Source organism: Protomyctophum bolini (assembly GCF_963924005.1).
Source record: "Protomyctophum bolini genome assembly, chromosome: 10".
Lineage (NCBI taxonomy): Eukaryota > Metazoa > Chordata > Actinopteri > Myctophiformes > Myctophidae > Protomyctophum > Protomyctophum bolini.
The window spans coordinates 42,682,958-42,699,061 of record NC_137871.1 but is presented as its reverse complement, the minus strand read 5'-3'; the positions used below and the strand labels follow the sequence as shown (position 1 = coordinate 42,699,061).

Sequence of the window (16,104 nt, the reverse complement as noted above, 5' to 3'; positions counted from 1 at the left end):
AAATAATTTGCAAAAATAATTTGCCTCCCAAAATAATTTGCCAAAATAATTTGCCTCCCAAAATAATTTGCCAAAATAATTTGCCTCCCAAAATAATTTGCCTCCCAAAATAATTTGCCTCCCAAAATAATTTGCCAAAATAATTTGCCAAAATAATTTGCCTCCCAAAATAATTTGCCAAAATAATTTGCCACCCAAAATAATTTGCCTCCCAAAATAATTTGCCAAAATAATTTGCCTCCCAAAATAATTTGCCTCCCAAAGTGTAAAATAATGTTTTAGGAGCTGTTTCTCAACAACCAAAGTGTCAAATAATGGTTAGAAGCTGTTTTTCAACAACCAAAAGTGTCAAATAATGTTTTAGGAGCTGTTTCTCAACAACCAAAGTGTCAAATAATGGTTAGAAGCTGTTTTTCAACAACCAAAAGTGTCAAATAATGTTTTAGGAGCTGTTTCTCAACAACCAAAAGTGTAAAATAATGTTTTATGAGCTGTTTCTCAACAACCAAAGTGTCAAATAATGGTTAGAAGCTGTTTTTCAACAACCAAAAGTGTCAAATAATGTTTTAGGAGCTGTTTCTCAACAACCAAAAGTGTAAAATAATGTTTTAGGAGCTGTTTCTCAACAACCAAAGTGTCAAATAATGGTTAGAAGCTGTTTTTCAACAACCAAAAGTGTCAAATAATGTTTAGAAGCTGTTTTTCAACAGCCAAAAGTGTCAAATAATGTTTTAGGAGCTGTTTCTCAACAACCAAAAGTGTCAAATAATGGTTAGAAGCTGTTTTTCAACAGCCAAAAGTGTCAAATAATGTTTTAGGAGCTGTTTCTCAGTAACCAAAAGTGTAAAATAATATTTTAGGAGCTGTTTCTCAACAACCAAAGTGTCAAATAATGGTTAGAAGCTGTTTTTCAACAACCAAAAGTGTCAAAAATGTTTTAGGAGCTGTTTCTCAACAACCAAAAGTGTAAAATAATGTTTTATGAGCTGTTTCTCAACAACCAAAGTGTCAAATAATGGTTAGAAGCTGTTTTTCAACAACCAAAAGTGTAAAATAATGTTTTAGGAGCTGTTTCTCAACAACCAAAGTGTCAAATAATGGTTAGAAGCTGTTTTTCAACAACCAAAAGTGTCAAATAATGTTTTAGGAGCTGTTTCTCAACAACCAAAAGTGTAAAATAATGTTTTAGGAGCTGTTTCTCAACAACCAAAGTGTCAAATAATGGTTAGAAGCTGTTTTTCAACAACCAAAAGTGTCAAATAATGTTTTAGGAGCTGTTTCTCAACAACCAAAAGTGTAAAATAATGTTTTAGGAGCTGTTTCTCAACAACCAAAGTGTCAAATAATGGTTAGAAGCTGTTTTTCAACAACCAAAAGTGTAAAATAATGTTTTAGGAGCTGTTTCTCAACAACCAAAGTGTCAAATAATGGTTAGAAGCTGTTTTTCAACAACCAAAAGTGTCAAATAATGTTTTAGGAGCTGTTTCTCAACAACCAAAAGTGTAAAATAATGTTTTAGGAGCTGTTTCTCAACAACCAAAGTGTCAAATAATGGTTAGAAGCTGTTTTTCAACAACCAAAAGTGTCAAATAATGTTTTAGGAGCTGTTTCTCAACAACCAAAAGTGTAAAATAATGTTTTAGGAGCTGTTTCTCAACAACCAAAGTGTCAAATAATGGTTAGAAGCTGTTTTTCAACAACCAAAAGTGTCAAATAATGTTTTAGGAGCTGTTTCTCAACAACCAAAAGTGTAAAATAATGTTTTAGGAGCTGTTTCTCAACAACCAAAGTGTCAAATAATGGTTAGAAGCTGTTTTTCTACAACCAAAAGTGTCAAATAATGTTTTAGGAGCTGTTTCTCAACAACCAAAAGTGTAAAATAATGTTTTAGGAGCTGTTTCTCAACAACCAAAGTGTCAAATAATGGTTAAAAGCTGTTTTTCAACAACCAAAAGTGTCAAATAATGTTTTAGGAGCTGTTTCTCAACAACCAAAAGTGTAAAATAATGTTTTAGGAGCTGTTTCTCAACAACCAAAGTGTCAAATAATGGTTAGAAGCTGTTTTTCAACAACCAAAAGTGTCAAATAATGTTTTAGGAGCTGTTTCTTTGGCACTGCAAATTATTTTGGAAAATTATTTTGGGAGGCAAATTATTTTGGGAGGCAAATTATTTTGGGAGGCAAATTTTTTTGGCAAATTATTTTGGCAAATTAATAATAATCCCAAAATAATTTGCCAAAATAATTTGCCTCCCAAAATAATTTGCCAAAATAATTTGCCTCCCAAAATAATTTTCCAAAATAATTTGCCTCCCAAAATAATTTACCAAAATAATTTGCCTCCCAAAATAATTTGCCTGCCAAAATAATTTGCCTCCCAAAATAATTTGCCTCCCAAAATAATTTGCCAAAATAATTTGACTCCCAAAATAATTTGCCTCCCAAAATAATTTGCCTCCCAAAATATTTTTACTCCCAAAATAATTTGCCAAAATAATTTGCCTCCCAAAATAATTTGCCAAAATAATTTGCCTCCCAAAATAATTTGCCTCCCAAAATAATTTGCCTCCCAAAATAATTTGCCTCCCAAAATAATTTGCCTGCCAAAATAATTTGCCTCCCAAAATAATTTGCCTCCCAAAATAATTTGCCTCCCAAAATAATTTGCCAAAATAATTTGCCACCCAAAATAATTTGCCTCCCAAAATAATTTGCCAAAATAATTTGCCTCCCAAGATAATTTGCCTCCCAAAATAATTTGCCAAAATAATTTTCCTCCCAAAATAATTTGCCTCCCAAAATAATTTGCCAAAATAATTTGCCTCCCAAAATAATTTGCCTCCCAAAATAATTTGCCAAAATAATTTGCCTCCCAAAATAATTTGCCTCCCAAAATAATTTGCCTCCCAAAATAATTTGCCTCACAAAATAATTTGCCTCACAAAATAATTTGCCTCCCAAAATAATTTGCAAAAATAATTTGCCTCCAAAAATAATTTGCCTCCCAAAATAATTTGCCAAAATAATTTGCCTCCCAAAATAATTTGCCAAAATAATTTGCCTCCCAAAATAATTTGCCAAAATAATTTGCCTCCCAAAATAATTTGCCAAAATAATTTGCCTCCCAAAATAATTTGCCAAAATAATTTGCCTCCCAAAATAATTTGCCAAAATAATTTGCCTCCCAAAATAATTTGCCTCCCAAAATTATTTGCCTCCCAAAATTATTTGCCTCCCAAAATTATTTGCCAAAATTATTTGCCTCCCAAAATAATTTGCAAAAATAATTTGCCTCCCAAAATAATTTGCCAAAATAATTTGACTCCCAAAATAATTTGACTCCCAAAATAATTTGCCTCCCAAAATAATTTGCCTCCCAAAATAATTTGCCAAAATAATTTGCCTCCCAAAATAATTTGCCAAAATAATTTGCCTCCCAAAATAATTTGCCTGCCAAAATAATTTGCCTCCCAAAATAATTTGCCTCTAATAGCTGTTTCTCAACAACCAAAGTGTCAAATAATGGTTAGAAGCTGTTTTTCAACAACCAAAAGTGTCAAATAATGTTTTAGGAGCTGTTTCTCAACAACCAAAAGTGTAAAATAATGTTTTAGGAGCTGTTTCTCAACAACCAAAGTGTCAAATAATGGTTAGAAGCTGTTTTTCAACAACCAAAAGTGTCAAATAATGTTTTAGGAGCTGTTTCTTTGGCAAATTATTTTGGGAGGCAAATTATTTTGGGAGGCAAATTATTTTGGCAAATTATTTTGGGAGGCAAATTATTTTAGCAAATTATTTTGGGAGGCAAATTATTTTGGCAAATTATTTTGGGAGGCAAATTATTTTGGCAAATTATTTTGGCAAATTAATAATAATCCCAAAATAATTTGCCAAAATAATTTGCCTCCCAAAATAATTTGCCTCCCAAAATAATTTGCCAAAATATTTTTACTCCCAAAATAATTTGCCAAAATAATTTGCCTCCCAAAATAATTTGCCAAAATAATTTGCCTCCCAAAATAATTTGCCTCCCAAAATAATTTGCCTCCCAAAATAATTTGCCTCCCAAAATAATTTGCCTGCCAAAATAATTTGCCTCCCAAAATAATTTGCCTCCCAAAATAATTTGCCAAAATAATTTGCCACCCAAAATAATTTGCCTCCCAAAATAATTTGCCAAAATAATTTGCCTCCCAAGATAATTTGCCTCCCAAAATAATTTGCCAAAATAATTTTCCTCCCAAAATAATTTGCCTCCCAAAATAATTTGCCAAAATAATTTGCCTCCCAAAATAATTTGCCTCCCAAAATAATTTGCCAAAATAATTTGCCTCCCAAAATAATTTGCCTCCCAAAATAATTTGCCTCCCAAAATAATTTGCCTCACAAAATAATTTGCCTCACAAAATAATTTGCCTCCCAAAATAATTTGCAAAAATAATTTGCCTCCCAAAATAATTTGCCAAAATAATTTGCCAAAATAATTTGCCTCCCAAAATAATTTGCCAAAATAATTTGCCTCCCAAAATAATTTGCCAAAATAATTTGCCTCCCAAAATAATTTGCCTCCCAAAATAATTTGCCTCCCAAAATAATTTGCCTCCCAAAATAATTTGCCAAAATAATTTGCCTCCCAAAATTATTTGCCTCCCAAAATTATTTGCCAAAATTATTTGCCTCCCAAAATAATTTGCAAAAATAATTTGCCTCCCAAAATAATTTGCCAAAATAATTTGACTCCCAAAATAATTTGACTCCCAAAATAATTTGACTCCCAAAATATTTTGACTCCCAAAATAATTTGCCAAAATAATTTGCCTCCCAAAATAATTTGCCAAAATAATTTGCCTCCCAAAATAATTTGCCAAAATAATTTGCCTCCCAAAATAATTTGCCTGCCAAAATAATTTGCCTCCCAAAATAATTTGCCTCCCAAAATAATTTGCCTCCCAAAATAATTTGCCTCCCAAAATAATTTGCCTCCCAAAATAATTTGCCTCCCAAAATAATTTGCCAAAATAAATTACCTCCCAAAATAAATTGCCTCCCAAAATAAATTGCCTCCCAAAATAATTTGCCTCCCAAAATAATTTGCCAAAATAATTTGCCTCCCAAAACTATTTGCCAAAATTATTTGCCTCCCAAAATAATTTGCAAAAATAATTTGCCTCCCAAAATAATTTGCCAAAATAATTTGACTCCCAAAATAATTTGCCTCCCAAAATAATTTGCCTCCCAAAATAATTTGCCAAAATAATTTGCCTCCCAAAATAATTTGCCAAAATAATTTGCCTCCCAAAATAATTTGCCTCCCAAAGTGTAAAATAATGTTTTAGGAGCTGTTTCTCAACAACCAAAGTGTCAAATAATGGTTAGAAGCTGTTTTTCAACAACCAAAAGTGTCAAATAATGTTTTAGGAGCTGTTTCTCAACAACCAAAGTGTCAAATAATGGTTAGAAGCGGTTTTTCAACAACCAAAAGTGTCAAATAATGTTTTAGGAGCTGTTTCTCAACAACCAAAAGTGTAAAATAATGTTTTATGAGCTGTTTCTCAACAACCAAAGTGTCAAATAATGGTTAGAAGCTGTTTTTCAACAACCAAAAGTGTCAAATAATGTTTTAGGAGCTGTTTCTCAACAACCAAAAGTGTAAAATAATGTTTTAGGAGCTGTTTCTCAACAACCAAAGTGTCAAATAATGGTTAGAAGCTGTTTTTCAACAACCAAAAGTGTCAAATAATGTTTAGAAGCTGTTTTTCAACAGCCAAAAGTGTCAAATAATGTTTTAGGAGCTGTTTCTCAACAACCAAAGTGTCAAATAATGGTTAGAAGCTGTTTTTCAACAACCAAAAGTGTCAAATAATGTTTTAGGAGCTGTTTCTCAACAACCAAAGTGTCAAATAATGGTTAGAAGCGGTTTTTCAACAACCAAAAGTGTCAAATAATGTTTTAGGAGCTGTTTCTCAACAACCAAAAGTGTAAAATAATGTTTTATGAGCTGTTTCTCAACAACCAAAGTGTCAAATAATGGTTAGAAGCTGTTTTTCAACAACCAAAAGTGTCAAATAATGTTTTAGGAGCTGTTTCTCAACAACCAAAAGTGTAAAATAATGTTTTAGGAGCTGTTTCTCAACAACCAAAGTGTCAAATAATGGTTAGAAGCTGTTTTTCAACAGCCAAAAGTGTCAAATAATGTTTTAGGAGCTGTTTCTCAGTAACCAAAAGTGTAAAATAATATTTTAGGAGCTGTTTCTCAACAACCAAAGTGTCAAATAATGGTTAGAAGCTGTTTTTCAACAACCAAAAGTGTCAAAAATGTTTTAGGAGCTGTTTCTCAACAACCAAAAGTGTAAAATAATGTTTTATGAGCTGTTTCTCAACAACCAAAGTGTCAAATAATGGTTAGAAGCTGTTTTTCAACAACCAAAAGTGTCAAATAATGTTTTAGGAGCTGTTTCTCAACAACCAAAAGTGTAAAATAATGTTTTAGGAGCTGTTTCTCAACAACCAAAGTGTCAAATAATGGTTAGAAGCTGTTTTTCAACAACCAAAAGTGTCAAATAATGTTTAGAAGCTGTTTTTCAACAGCCAAAAGTGTCAAATAATGTTTTAGGAGCTGTTTCTCAACAACCAAAAGTGTCAAATAATGGTTAGAAGCTGTTTTTCACAGTGTTGGGCAGTAGCTAGCTACAAGTAGCGAAGCTACATAGCTTACTACATTTATCAGTAGCTTGATGGTAGCTTCACTCCTTTTGAACCAAGTAGCGTTTTTTGTAGTGTAGCTATTTTTAGACCCAAGTAGTGACGTAGCTTTCAACAAAAGCTACAAAGTTACAAATTGACTGTTAAATAAAGTTTTGTGGGGGGAAAAAATCCCTGGAAAGAAATCCATGATTGGTTGGTTTAGATAAGAAGAGTCTGACACAAACAGTTATGTTGTTAAGCAGCAAGAGGATCCCACGCAGCAGCTGTCCTTTTATCTCTAGCACAACACAATTAATTACTCACCTAATGCTCCCTGCAGGTTCCATGTTTAATTCCAGTGTGTGTAACCTACATTATTGTCTAAGTGAAAGTTTTCATATTGTAAATTTGATCGCTAACATGGTTTAGGACTATACTTTGACAGCTCATTCATCGTAGCTTGTTTACAAGTCAAACGGACTTCTTGTGCAGAAACTGCCCCATCAAAATAAGAGCCACTTGTATTGATTAGTCACACTAGTTTTATTTCTAAGTCTACCTACAGGACATTAACATCTCATTTAAGTGCCTGTCAGCATTCTCTCAATCTGAGAATCCCATCCTCAAATATTCGGTAAAACAGTGCCTCCCCGAGGCAACAGGCTGTCTTGAGAGACCACCCGCATTCTCTAGTCTAAATCCCTGTCTCTCAGCTGGTGCGCAAATAGGCTGTGGCAATAATAATAATTTAAAAAAAATAACAAAAAATAACTAAAATCGTTCATTTTTTGGAACCATGAACTTTAGTTCAAAATGTTGAATTATGAACTGAATTAGTTCCTTTAATTTTTTTTTACTGTGAACTGAACTATAGTTAATAAAAAAAAGAACTTTCCCAACACTGAACACAAGAATCAGCCACACCGCAAGGTACATTAATACAAGTAAATGTGAAAAAGTTGACACCAAAAGCCAGACAGAGGGCTTGTTTCCAGTTTGTTTTTTAATAAACAACCAAACTCAGCATTTTTGCCTGCCTATTAGGCTATTTGTTCGGTGGAAACTTGATCATGAAGTTGATAAAAAATATTTAAAAAAAAAGTAGTGTCCATGTAGCTAGCTACTTTTGCCATGTAGCTTATAGTGTAGCTTGCTATAATTATCTGGGGATAGCTTTGTTGTAGTTTAGCTATATTTAATAGAGAGTAACTGGTAGTGTAGCTTACTACATTTTCCAAGTAGCTTGCCCATCACTGGTTTTTCAACAGCCAAAAGTGTCAAATAATGTTTTAGGAGCTGTTTCTCAGTAACCAAAAGTGTAAAATAATATTTTAGGAGCTGTTTCTCAACAACCAAAGTGTCAAATAATGGTTAGAAGCTGTTTTTCAACAACCAAAAGTGTCAAAAATGTTTTAGGAGCTGTTTCTCAACAACCAAAAGTGTAAAATAATGTTTTAGGAGCTGTTTCTCAACAACCAAAAGTGTAAAATAATGTTTTAGGAGCTGTTTCTCAACAACCAAAGTGTCAAATAATGGTTAGAAGCTGTTTTTCAACAACCAAAATTGTCAAATAATGTTTTAGGAGCTGTTTCTCAACAACCAAAAGTGTAAAATAATGTTTTAGGAGCTGTTTCTCAACAACCAAAGTGTCAAATAATGGTTAGAAGCTGTTTTTCAACAACCAAAAGTGTCAAATAATGTTTAGAAGCTGTTTTTCAACAGCCAAAAGTGTCAAATAATGTTTTAGGAGCTGTTTCTCAACAACCAAAAGTGTCAAATAATGGTTAGAAGCTGTTTTTCAACAGCCAAAAGTGTCAAATAATGTTTTAGGAGCTGTTTCTCAACAACCAAAAGTGTCAAATAATGGTTAGAAGCTTTTTTTCAACAACCAAAAGTGTCAAATAATGTTTTAGGAGCTGTTTCTCGACAGCCAAAAGTGTCAAATAATGGTTAGAAGCTGTTTTTCAACAACCAAAAGTGTCAATATATGAAAAAAATAAGGAAAAAAATTAGAAAAATATCGATTGTCACATAATCGAGAGAGCGCGAGTTTTTGTCGCGCAAGCGAGAGCGCGAGTTTTAGTCGCGCAATCGCGAGAAAGAATAAGAAAAAAATAGGGGAAAAAAAGAAAAAAATAGGAAAAAATAGGAAAAATAATATGAAAAATAATAAGAAATAAGAATAAGAATTGAGAAATTAGAAATAAATGAGAAATAATAAATGAGAAATGAGAAATAATGAGAAATGAGAAATAATAAGAAATGAGACATAATAAGAAATAAGAAAAAAGAATTAAGAAAAAAAAAAAAATAGGAAAAGAAATAAGAAAAGAAATAAAAAGAAATATTTAAAAAAATAAGAAAAAAATAATACGAAATATTTTATTTAAATTGTGCGAGAGATGAGAAATTGTGCGAGAAATGAGAAATTGTACGAGAAATGAGAAATTAGAAAAAACATTGCATGGATGCACCTGGGACGTATCCTCAGTTACAGAAAACAACATTACTACAGAAAATCTAATTGTATAAATGTCTCTCTCTCTCTCTCTCTCTCTCTCCCTCTTTCTCTCTTTATCTCTTCCGTTCTTATGTCTTCCCGTCCAGGTCTTGGGCTGACTATAGGTCTGGTTTCGGGGACAGCCGTTCAGAGTTCTGGGTGGGGAATGACAACCTGCACCACCTCACCGCACAAGGTCTGACTTCATGACGCCATTATTGTGGCCAGATTAATTGTGATTGATCGATTAAATACTTTTTTCGACAGAAATGTAAAACTGCACGAGGTACAGTCAAACATTGAGGCTAAAAGGCTCCATTGTGGTCCTATTTTAATTAGCAATATCCTTAAAAAATAATTAAAAACTCTTTGTTAACCACTTTCACCCTAGCCTCGGAAACTAGTAGAGTAGCTCAAACGTCGATCACTCTCTGCTGATTTCTGATTGTCTGCACCTTTGTTAAATTGACGCACACATATACACACACACACTCCTCTCTCTCTGTCGCTCAAATTAATTAGTCTCATGTCGCACAGCTGTGTCTAGATTCTCCCGGTGGATCCTGCCGGGAGCTGCCTATGCCATAGAATGCATAGGTGGGCATAGGCTTCTTTCACCCTAACATCCATGAAGTGGATTTTTTGGGGTGATCGCGGATCGTTGTACTGTATATCGCCAACTCAGGTTGAGTGCATCATGCATGCCAGACAAAATGGGCCCTTCGCTAAACCACTTCCCAAAAGCCATTGTTCCATTCCAATCCATATAGTTTAGCAACCGTTGCTAAGGTGACTAGAAGTTAATTCCCTAATGCACGTTAAGAAAAATGTGTATTATTGCCATCAGCTGGGTGGGTTGTATCTGACCCAGGTAGTCGTGTATGTAACTTACCCGACGTTAAACTGTGTATATGTTGTTCAACAACATCGGCCATGCAAAATAACACTGACAGCTATGAGGAGACGGAAGCTTTCCAGAGCATATGCTCATGAATTGTACTTAATTGTAGGCTACTGATTGACCCGAGGACGATTCTACAAAATAATGCCTTCAAAGTTCTGACGGTTTTCTGAAAAAAAACCCATGTTTCTATGTCTGTGGTTCTCAGACTATTTCATGTCAAGGACCCCCAGAACTATATGAAATTGGCCGCCGGACCCCCATCTGAAAAGATGTTGTTCCAGGGACAATTATTATGTAAAAAAGAAAAACTACGCTTTTCTTTTTTGGGAAATAAATATTTGTACATTTAACAACTGTGTACATTGGTGACTGTTCTATACTCTACCTGATCTTGAGGCCTACAAATTCGGGGCGGAAAAAACTGTTTTTTTTTCTCCAATCAACTAGTCAACTAGTACCAACAAGGTCGACTAGTGGATTTACTAGTCGACTAGTTGAATAGTCAACTAGTTGCTTAATGCCCGACCGTGCATTACATGAAAACTCATGTTGGACGTTAAAGTCAGTGGATACGGTTTCTCCCTCTAACATTTCCTCGTATTTGTATGTAGTTTATTGGAATAATGACATGCACATTTTTCCAGTGCATAATAGCCTATGCTGTATAGAGCGTCGCAGTCCCTCCCCCTTTCAGAACGACGAGTGGCCCAGGAAATGAAATGCAATGCATTTCTCCCATATTTTCTTTAAGTATTTATTTAAAGACTGTTATGCCGCGGACAAAGCCAACTCGGATCGTGACAAATCATGACAATGAACACAATATTTTGGGCCGATCAAATCATTAGAAAGAAGAAAATAAAGGCAGGAGACAACACTATTTGTTTTGTTTTTCTTCTTATAAATTATTTGATCGGCCCAAAACATTGTGTTCATTGTCATGATTTGTCACGATCCGAGTTGGCTTTTTTTTATCCCACGATTTTTGTAACCCATTTTTCACCCCTGTGTCAATTATCTAATGTGATCCTGGGCTCTACACACCCTCCGCCAACCTGGGGAGAGCAACGGACTTAACTCATGCTTCCTTCATGCTTGAGTGTCCAAGTTGCTCCTTTACACCTGACAAGGGGGAGTTTCCCTGGTTGGACGTAGCGCGTGGAAGGAATACGTTATTCCAACCAGTTCCTTTCCCCTCCATCAGGCGCCCCGGCTGGCCAGGGGGAGGCAGTTTAGAGACCAGGATTACTGCATGTTTTTGTGAGGGTACCTCAAAGAAAATCCTATGGGAGAAATGCATTGCATTTCATTTCCTGGGCCACTCGTCGTTCTGAAAGGGGGAGGGACTGCGACGCTCTATAGGCCTTGTAGCTACTGAAATGATCGATTATTTACATGGAGAAATCCCCATGGAGTGGAGTGGAGTGTGGCGTAGCGGTCCTTCTCAGCGTGCAAATGTCTCCCTCTACAGGTGACAATGTGTACATGTGTAAATGTCGCCCCCTATAGGGGACTACGTTCTAAGGATCCACCTGGAGGACTTTGAAGGAAACCAGCGTTATGCTGAATACAAGAACTTCACAGTGGCCAATGAGGAGGTAGGATGAACTTCACAGTGGCCAATGAGGAGGTAGGATGAACTTCACAGTGGCCAATGAGGAGGTAGGATGAACTTCACGGTGGCCAATAAGGAGGTAGGATGAACTTCACGGTGGCCAATCAGGAGGTAGGATGAACTTCACGGTGGCCAATGAGGAGGTAGGATGTACTTCACGGTGGCCAATCAGGAGGTAGGATGAACTTCACGGTGGCCAATCAGGAGGTAGGATGAACTTTTAATTGTACTTAACCCTTTAGACGTGAGGACGATTCTACAAAACAATGCCTTCAGACTCCTGATGTTGTTCAGACTATTTTCATGTCAAGAACCCCCAGAATTATATGTAATTGGCCGCCGACCCCCATCTGAAAATATGTTGTTCCAGGGACCTCCCCAGAAGCAAAGATTTGAGTTAAAAACGTTCACTATATATATATATATATATATATATATTCGATTTTTCAAAAATAGCAGACCTACAAGCTTGAGTGCCGTGCTATGAGCTTGTAGATCTGCTATTTTTCAATAGCTAAAGTGTAACATAATGCTTGAAACACCAAAAGGGATTCCCGCCCAGAATGGATTAAGTACAGTACATTTGTAGCCTCGTCCGGGAGGCGAATCCGGGAACTATGGATCAGATTGGGACCTATGGGGACCTATGGATCTGATTGGGACCTATGGGGACCTATGGATCCGATTGGGACCTATGGGGACCTATGGATCAGATTGGGACCTGTGGGGACCTATGGATCCGATTGGGACCTGTGGGGACCTATGGATCCGATTGGGACCTATGGGGACCTATGGATCCGATTGGGACCTATGGGGACCTATGGATCCGATTGGGACCTATGGGGACCTATGGATCCGATTGGGACCTATGGGGACCTATGGATCCGATTGGGACCTATGGGGACCTATGGATCTGAGGTTACCAGTCGGCCAAAGAGCCAGGCTCGATAGCAAGCAGCAGCGCAGCAGCACCGTATAGCCTACACTGTCCAATGAATAGCCTAAACTTTATCCGCTGCGTAACCAAAAAGGTGAACAGTTTGAATAAAGAAGAACTATAGTTCCACTACCTAATCCTCACAGCCCATGATCACTGTTGTTTTTATTGTTGCGCCAAACACAAATTAAATTTTAAACAGACAGACGTACACACGCGTCCTGCAGTCATTGGAGCGGTTAGGCACTGCTCAAAAATGATGCTTGTCTTTTCACCCCTGTATCGATGATTCTAATGTGATCCTGGGCTCTATTCAATTCAATTCAATTCAATTGTGTCCAAGTCACTCCTTTACACCTGACAGTGGGGAGTTTCCCTGGTTGGACGTAGCGCGTGGAAGGAACACGTTATTCCAACCAGTTCCTGCCCCCCGGCTGGCCAGGGGGAGGCCGTTTTAGAGACCAGGATTACTGCATGGTTCTTTTTGCGAGGGTACCTAGTACCTACTCTAGGGGGCACGGCTTGTCTTGTCTCGTGAATACAGTCCGTGAGCAAGCGATCTGAAAAGCCAACGGCCGCTGAGCTGCTGAATCTGTCTTGAGAGATTAGTGATTAAGTAACAAGGCAGTGAATCACTGCTGGGACGTACAGGCCAAAGAAAACAGGCCTATATCTAACCTCAGTAGCAGCCAACTGTAATCTAACCCTCCCCTATGTCCTCCCCCACAGTGGTGGAAAAAAGTAGCCTAATAAAGTGTGTTACTTCAGTAAACGCATCAATGCTGCAATATAGAAATACTCTGTTTACAAGTAAAGGTCCAGAATAAAAAAATGACTTAAAAGTACAAAGAAAATGTACTTAAAAGTTTTTTTTTTTTTTAAATTTTAGACACATTTTGAGCTTATAGATCGGCTATTTTCAAATGGCCGAAATATAGGGCTGAAGTGGTTAATGCCTATTATGTCTTTGAGCGTGGCACCACGCTATGAACTTGTAGGTCTGCTATTTTTGAAAAATCGTGAAAATGGCGCAAATCTAGGAATATATATTCTTTCAGAGCATTTGTAACTCAAATCTTTGCGTCCCTGGAACTACATATATTCAGATGGGGGGTCTGCAGCTAATTACATAATTATAATTTCTGGGGTCCTTGACATGAAATATTGAGAACCACTGACATAGAGACATGAGGTTTTTTCAGAAAACTGTCGTGATTTAGAAGACTTTTTTATTTTTTATTTCGACGTCAGGTGAATGCACTTCTTTTACGCTCCACCTCCCACTGCTCCCCTCCCTCTCCTCTCTGTATAGAGACATGAGGTTTTTCAGAAAACTGTCGTGATTTAGAAGACTTCTTTTTTTAATTTCGACGTCGGGTGAATGCACTTATTTTTCGCTCCACCTCCCACTGCTCCCCTCCCCTCTCCTCTCCGTATAGGATCAGTACAGGCTTGCTTTCGGCGAGTATGCGGGCACCGCGGGCGATGCTCTGTCCGCCAGCTACCAGCCGGGCGTGTCCCTGTGGGCCAGCCACCAGGGCATGGCCTTCAGCACGCATGACCGAGACAACGACCGCTACAGGGGCAGCTGTGCCCTGGAGGACCAGGGAGGATGGTGGTTCAACAGGTCGGTGGTGACATGACAGCAGTGGATTTCATTGGTAGATTGTGCATTTATATAGCGCTTTTTATATATATATATATAGCGCTTCTAAAAAACAGCCATAGCCACTTGTGCCCCAAAATGTGCTGACCTCATCACATTTGTGCTGACCTCATCACAATTGTCATGACGTCTATGGCCGTTTTTTAGCCCCAAGGAGTGTTTTATTGTTCAAATGAATGCTTGGAATGGATTCAGAATCATGAAAACCCCCTAGTGTGATATGTCACATGCTACTTAAAGCGTAACGTAAGTTTGACATTTTTGAGTATTTTGCCTGCCATAGGCTGTTAATGAAAAAATATATTGCCCAATAGTGACAGCCGGTCAGCAAGTGGATTAATGAATGTATATAGAGAATATTTTAGTTCAATAAAAAATACTATACCAAAAAGGATTATATGTATTTGGCTGTGGACTATCTAAAACTATTTTGCTCCAATGACCCCCCCGGAAGCAAAGACATGAGTTTAAAATGTTCGCTTTAGAAATATATATGTATATTCAAATATTTCCCACACATTTTCAAGATTAAAAAGAAAAATAGCAAATCTACAAAGGGACACGCTACAACCAAATGGACCCTAACACTATAACCCATTTTGGACGGGAACCCCTTTTGGTGTTTTAAGCATTATGTTATACTTTAACTATTGAAAAATAGCAGATCTACAAGCTGTAGATCTGCTATTGTTTTAATAATCTTGAAAATGTGGCGCAAATCTTTGAATATATATTCTTTCAGAGCGAACGTTTTTAACTCAAATCTTTGCTTCTGGGGAGGTCCCTGGAACAACATATTTTCAGATGGGGGGTCGGCGGCCAATTACATATGTTTGTGAGGGTCCTTGACATGTTTGAGAACCACTTATACAGAAACATGAGGTTTTTCAGAAAACTCTTTAGAAGGCATTTGTAGAATCGTCATGTGGTCTTAAAGGGACACTTCACCCTTTTTGCAAAAAAATATATGTTAATGACGTTTAGAAGCTTTAGATCACTTTCCTGGGGCTATTTATTAATTATATCATTGATACAATGTAAAATATCTAAAACCACATATTACACACATAAAGACCCCCAGGGAAGTGTTCTAAAACTTCTAAACGTCATTAACATATATCTGAAGTGTCCCTTTAAGTAGATGCCTTCATATGACTGTCTCCATTCCGGCCCGTATATATAGGTGTCATTCAGCCCACCTGAACGGCGTCTACCATCGCGGGGGTCCCTACAGCGCGGCCACAGACGACGGGGTGGTGTGGTTCCCCTGGCGGGGGTGGTGGTACTCCCTGAAGACCACCGTCATGAAGATACGGCCGTCCCGCTTCAAGATGGACGCCGACCACGACCCCAACGCCGTCAGGAGAAACGCCACCCCGAGACCATGAAGCTTTGTTTATAAAATAACCCGCTCTGTGTAGCGTACTCTATCTGTTTACAATATTATGCTATATTAACCGTGTCCATTTTGTGACAGATCCGGACCGGCCATTTTCTCTCCCAAAGTAATTGGTAATATATCAAGTGGAAAATCCTATGCTGACTGCTTGTGGCCTCCTTCTCTGTGTCTGTGTCAAACTTCCTTCATTCTAAGGTATTCTGGTATACTCTGGTACTCTTACTTTTACTCATTTTAGTATTGTAGTTTTCCCTCTAAAGTATTTTTCCTATCGGATTACATTTTTATAAGTTTAACATTATAACATTAAAGATAAGATTTAATATTCACTTGGTTTAAAACGTTTTAAAGTCCTTTACATTAGGTACTTTTTGAGTCGAGTACTTTTACTCGATTACA

At 36.8% G+C, this 16,104-nt stretch overlaps 1 protein-coding gene across 2 annotated transcripts in view; it reads left to right on the top strand.

Annotated features, from left to right (window-relative positions):
* Window positions 1-15,849, top strand: part of LOC308322938 (fibrinogen-like protein 1) — a 160,984-nt gene extending 145,135 nt beyond the window's left edge. For both annotated transcript variants that reach the window (XM_080774436.1, XM_080774437.1), the window contains exons 4-7: window positions 9,292-9,380; window positions 11,598-11,686; window positions 14,080-14,267; window positions 15,490-15,849. In XM_080774436.1, the coding sequence (XP_080630562.1) occupies window positions 9,292-9,380; window positions 11,598-11,686; window positions 14,080-14,267; window positions 15,490-15,694 (571 nt within the window). In that variant the 3' untranslated portion in view covers window positions 15,695-15,849. The remainder of the gene's footprint in view (window positions 1-9,291; window positions 9,381-11,597; window positions 11,687-14,079; window positions 14,268-15,489) is intronic.
* Window positions 15,850-16,104: the final 255 nt, after the last annotated feature.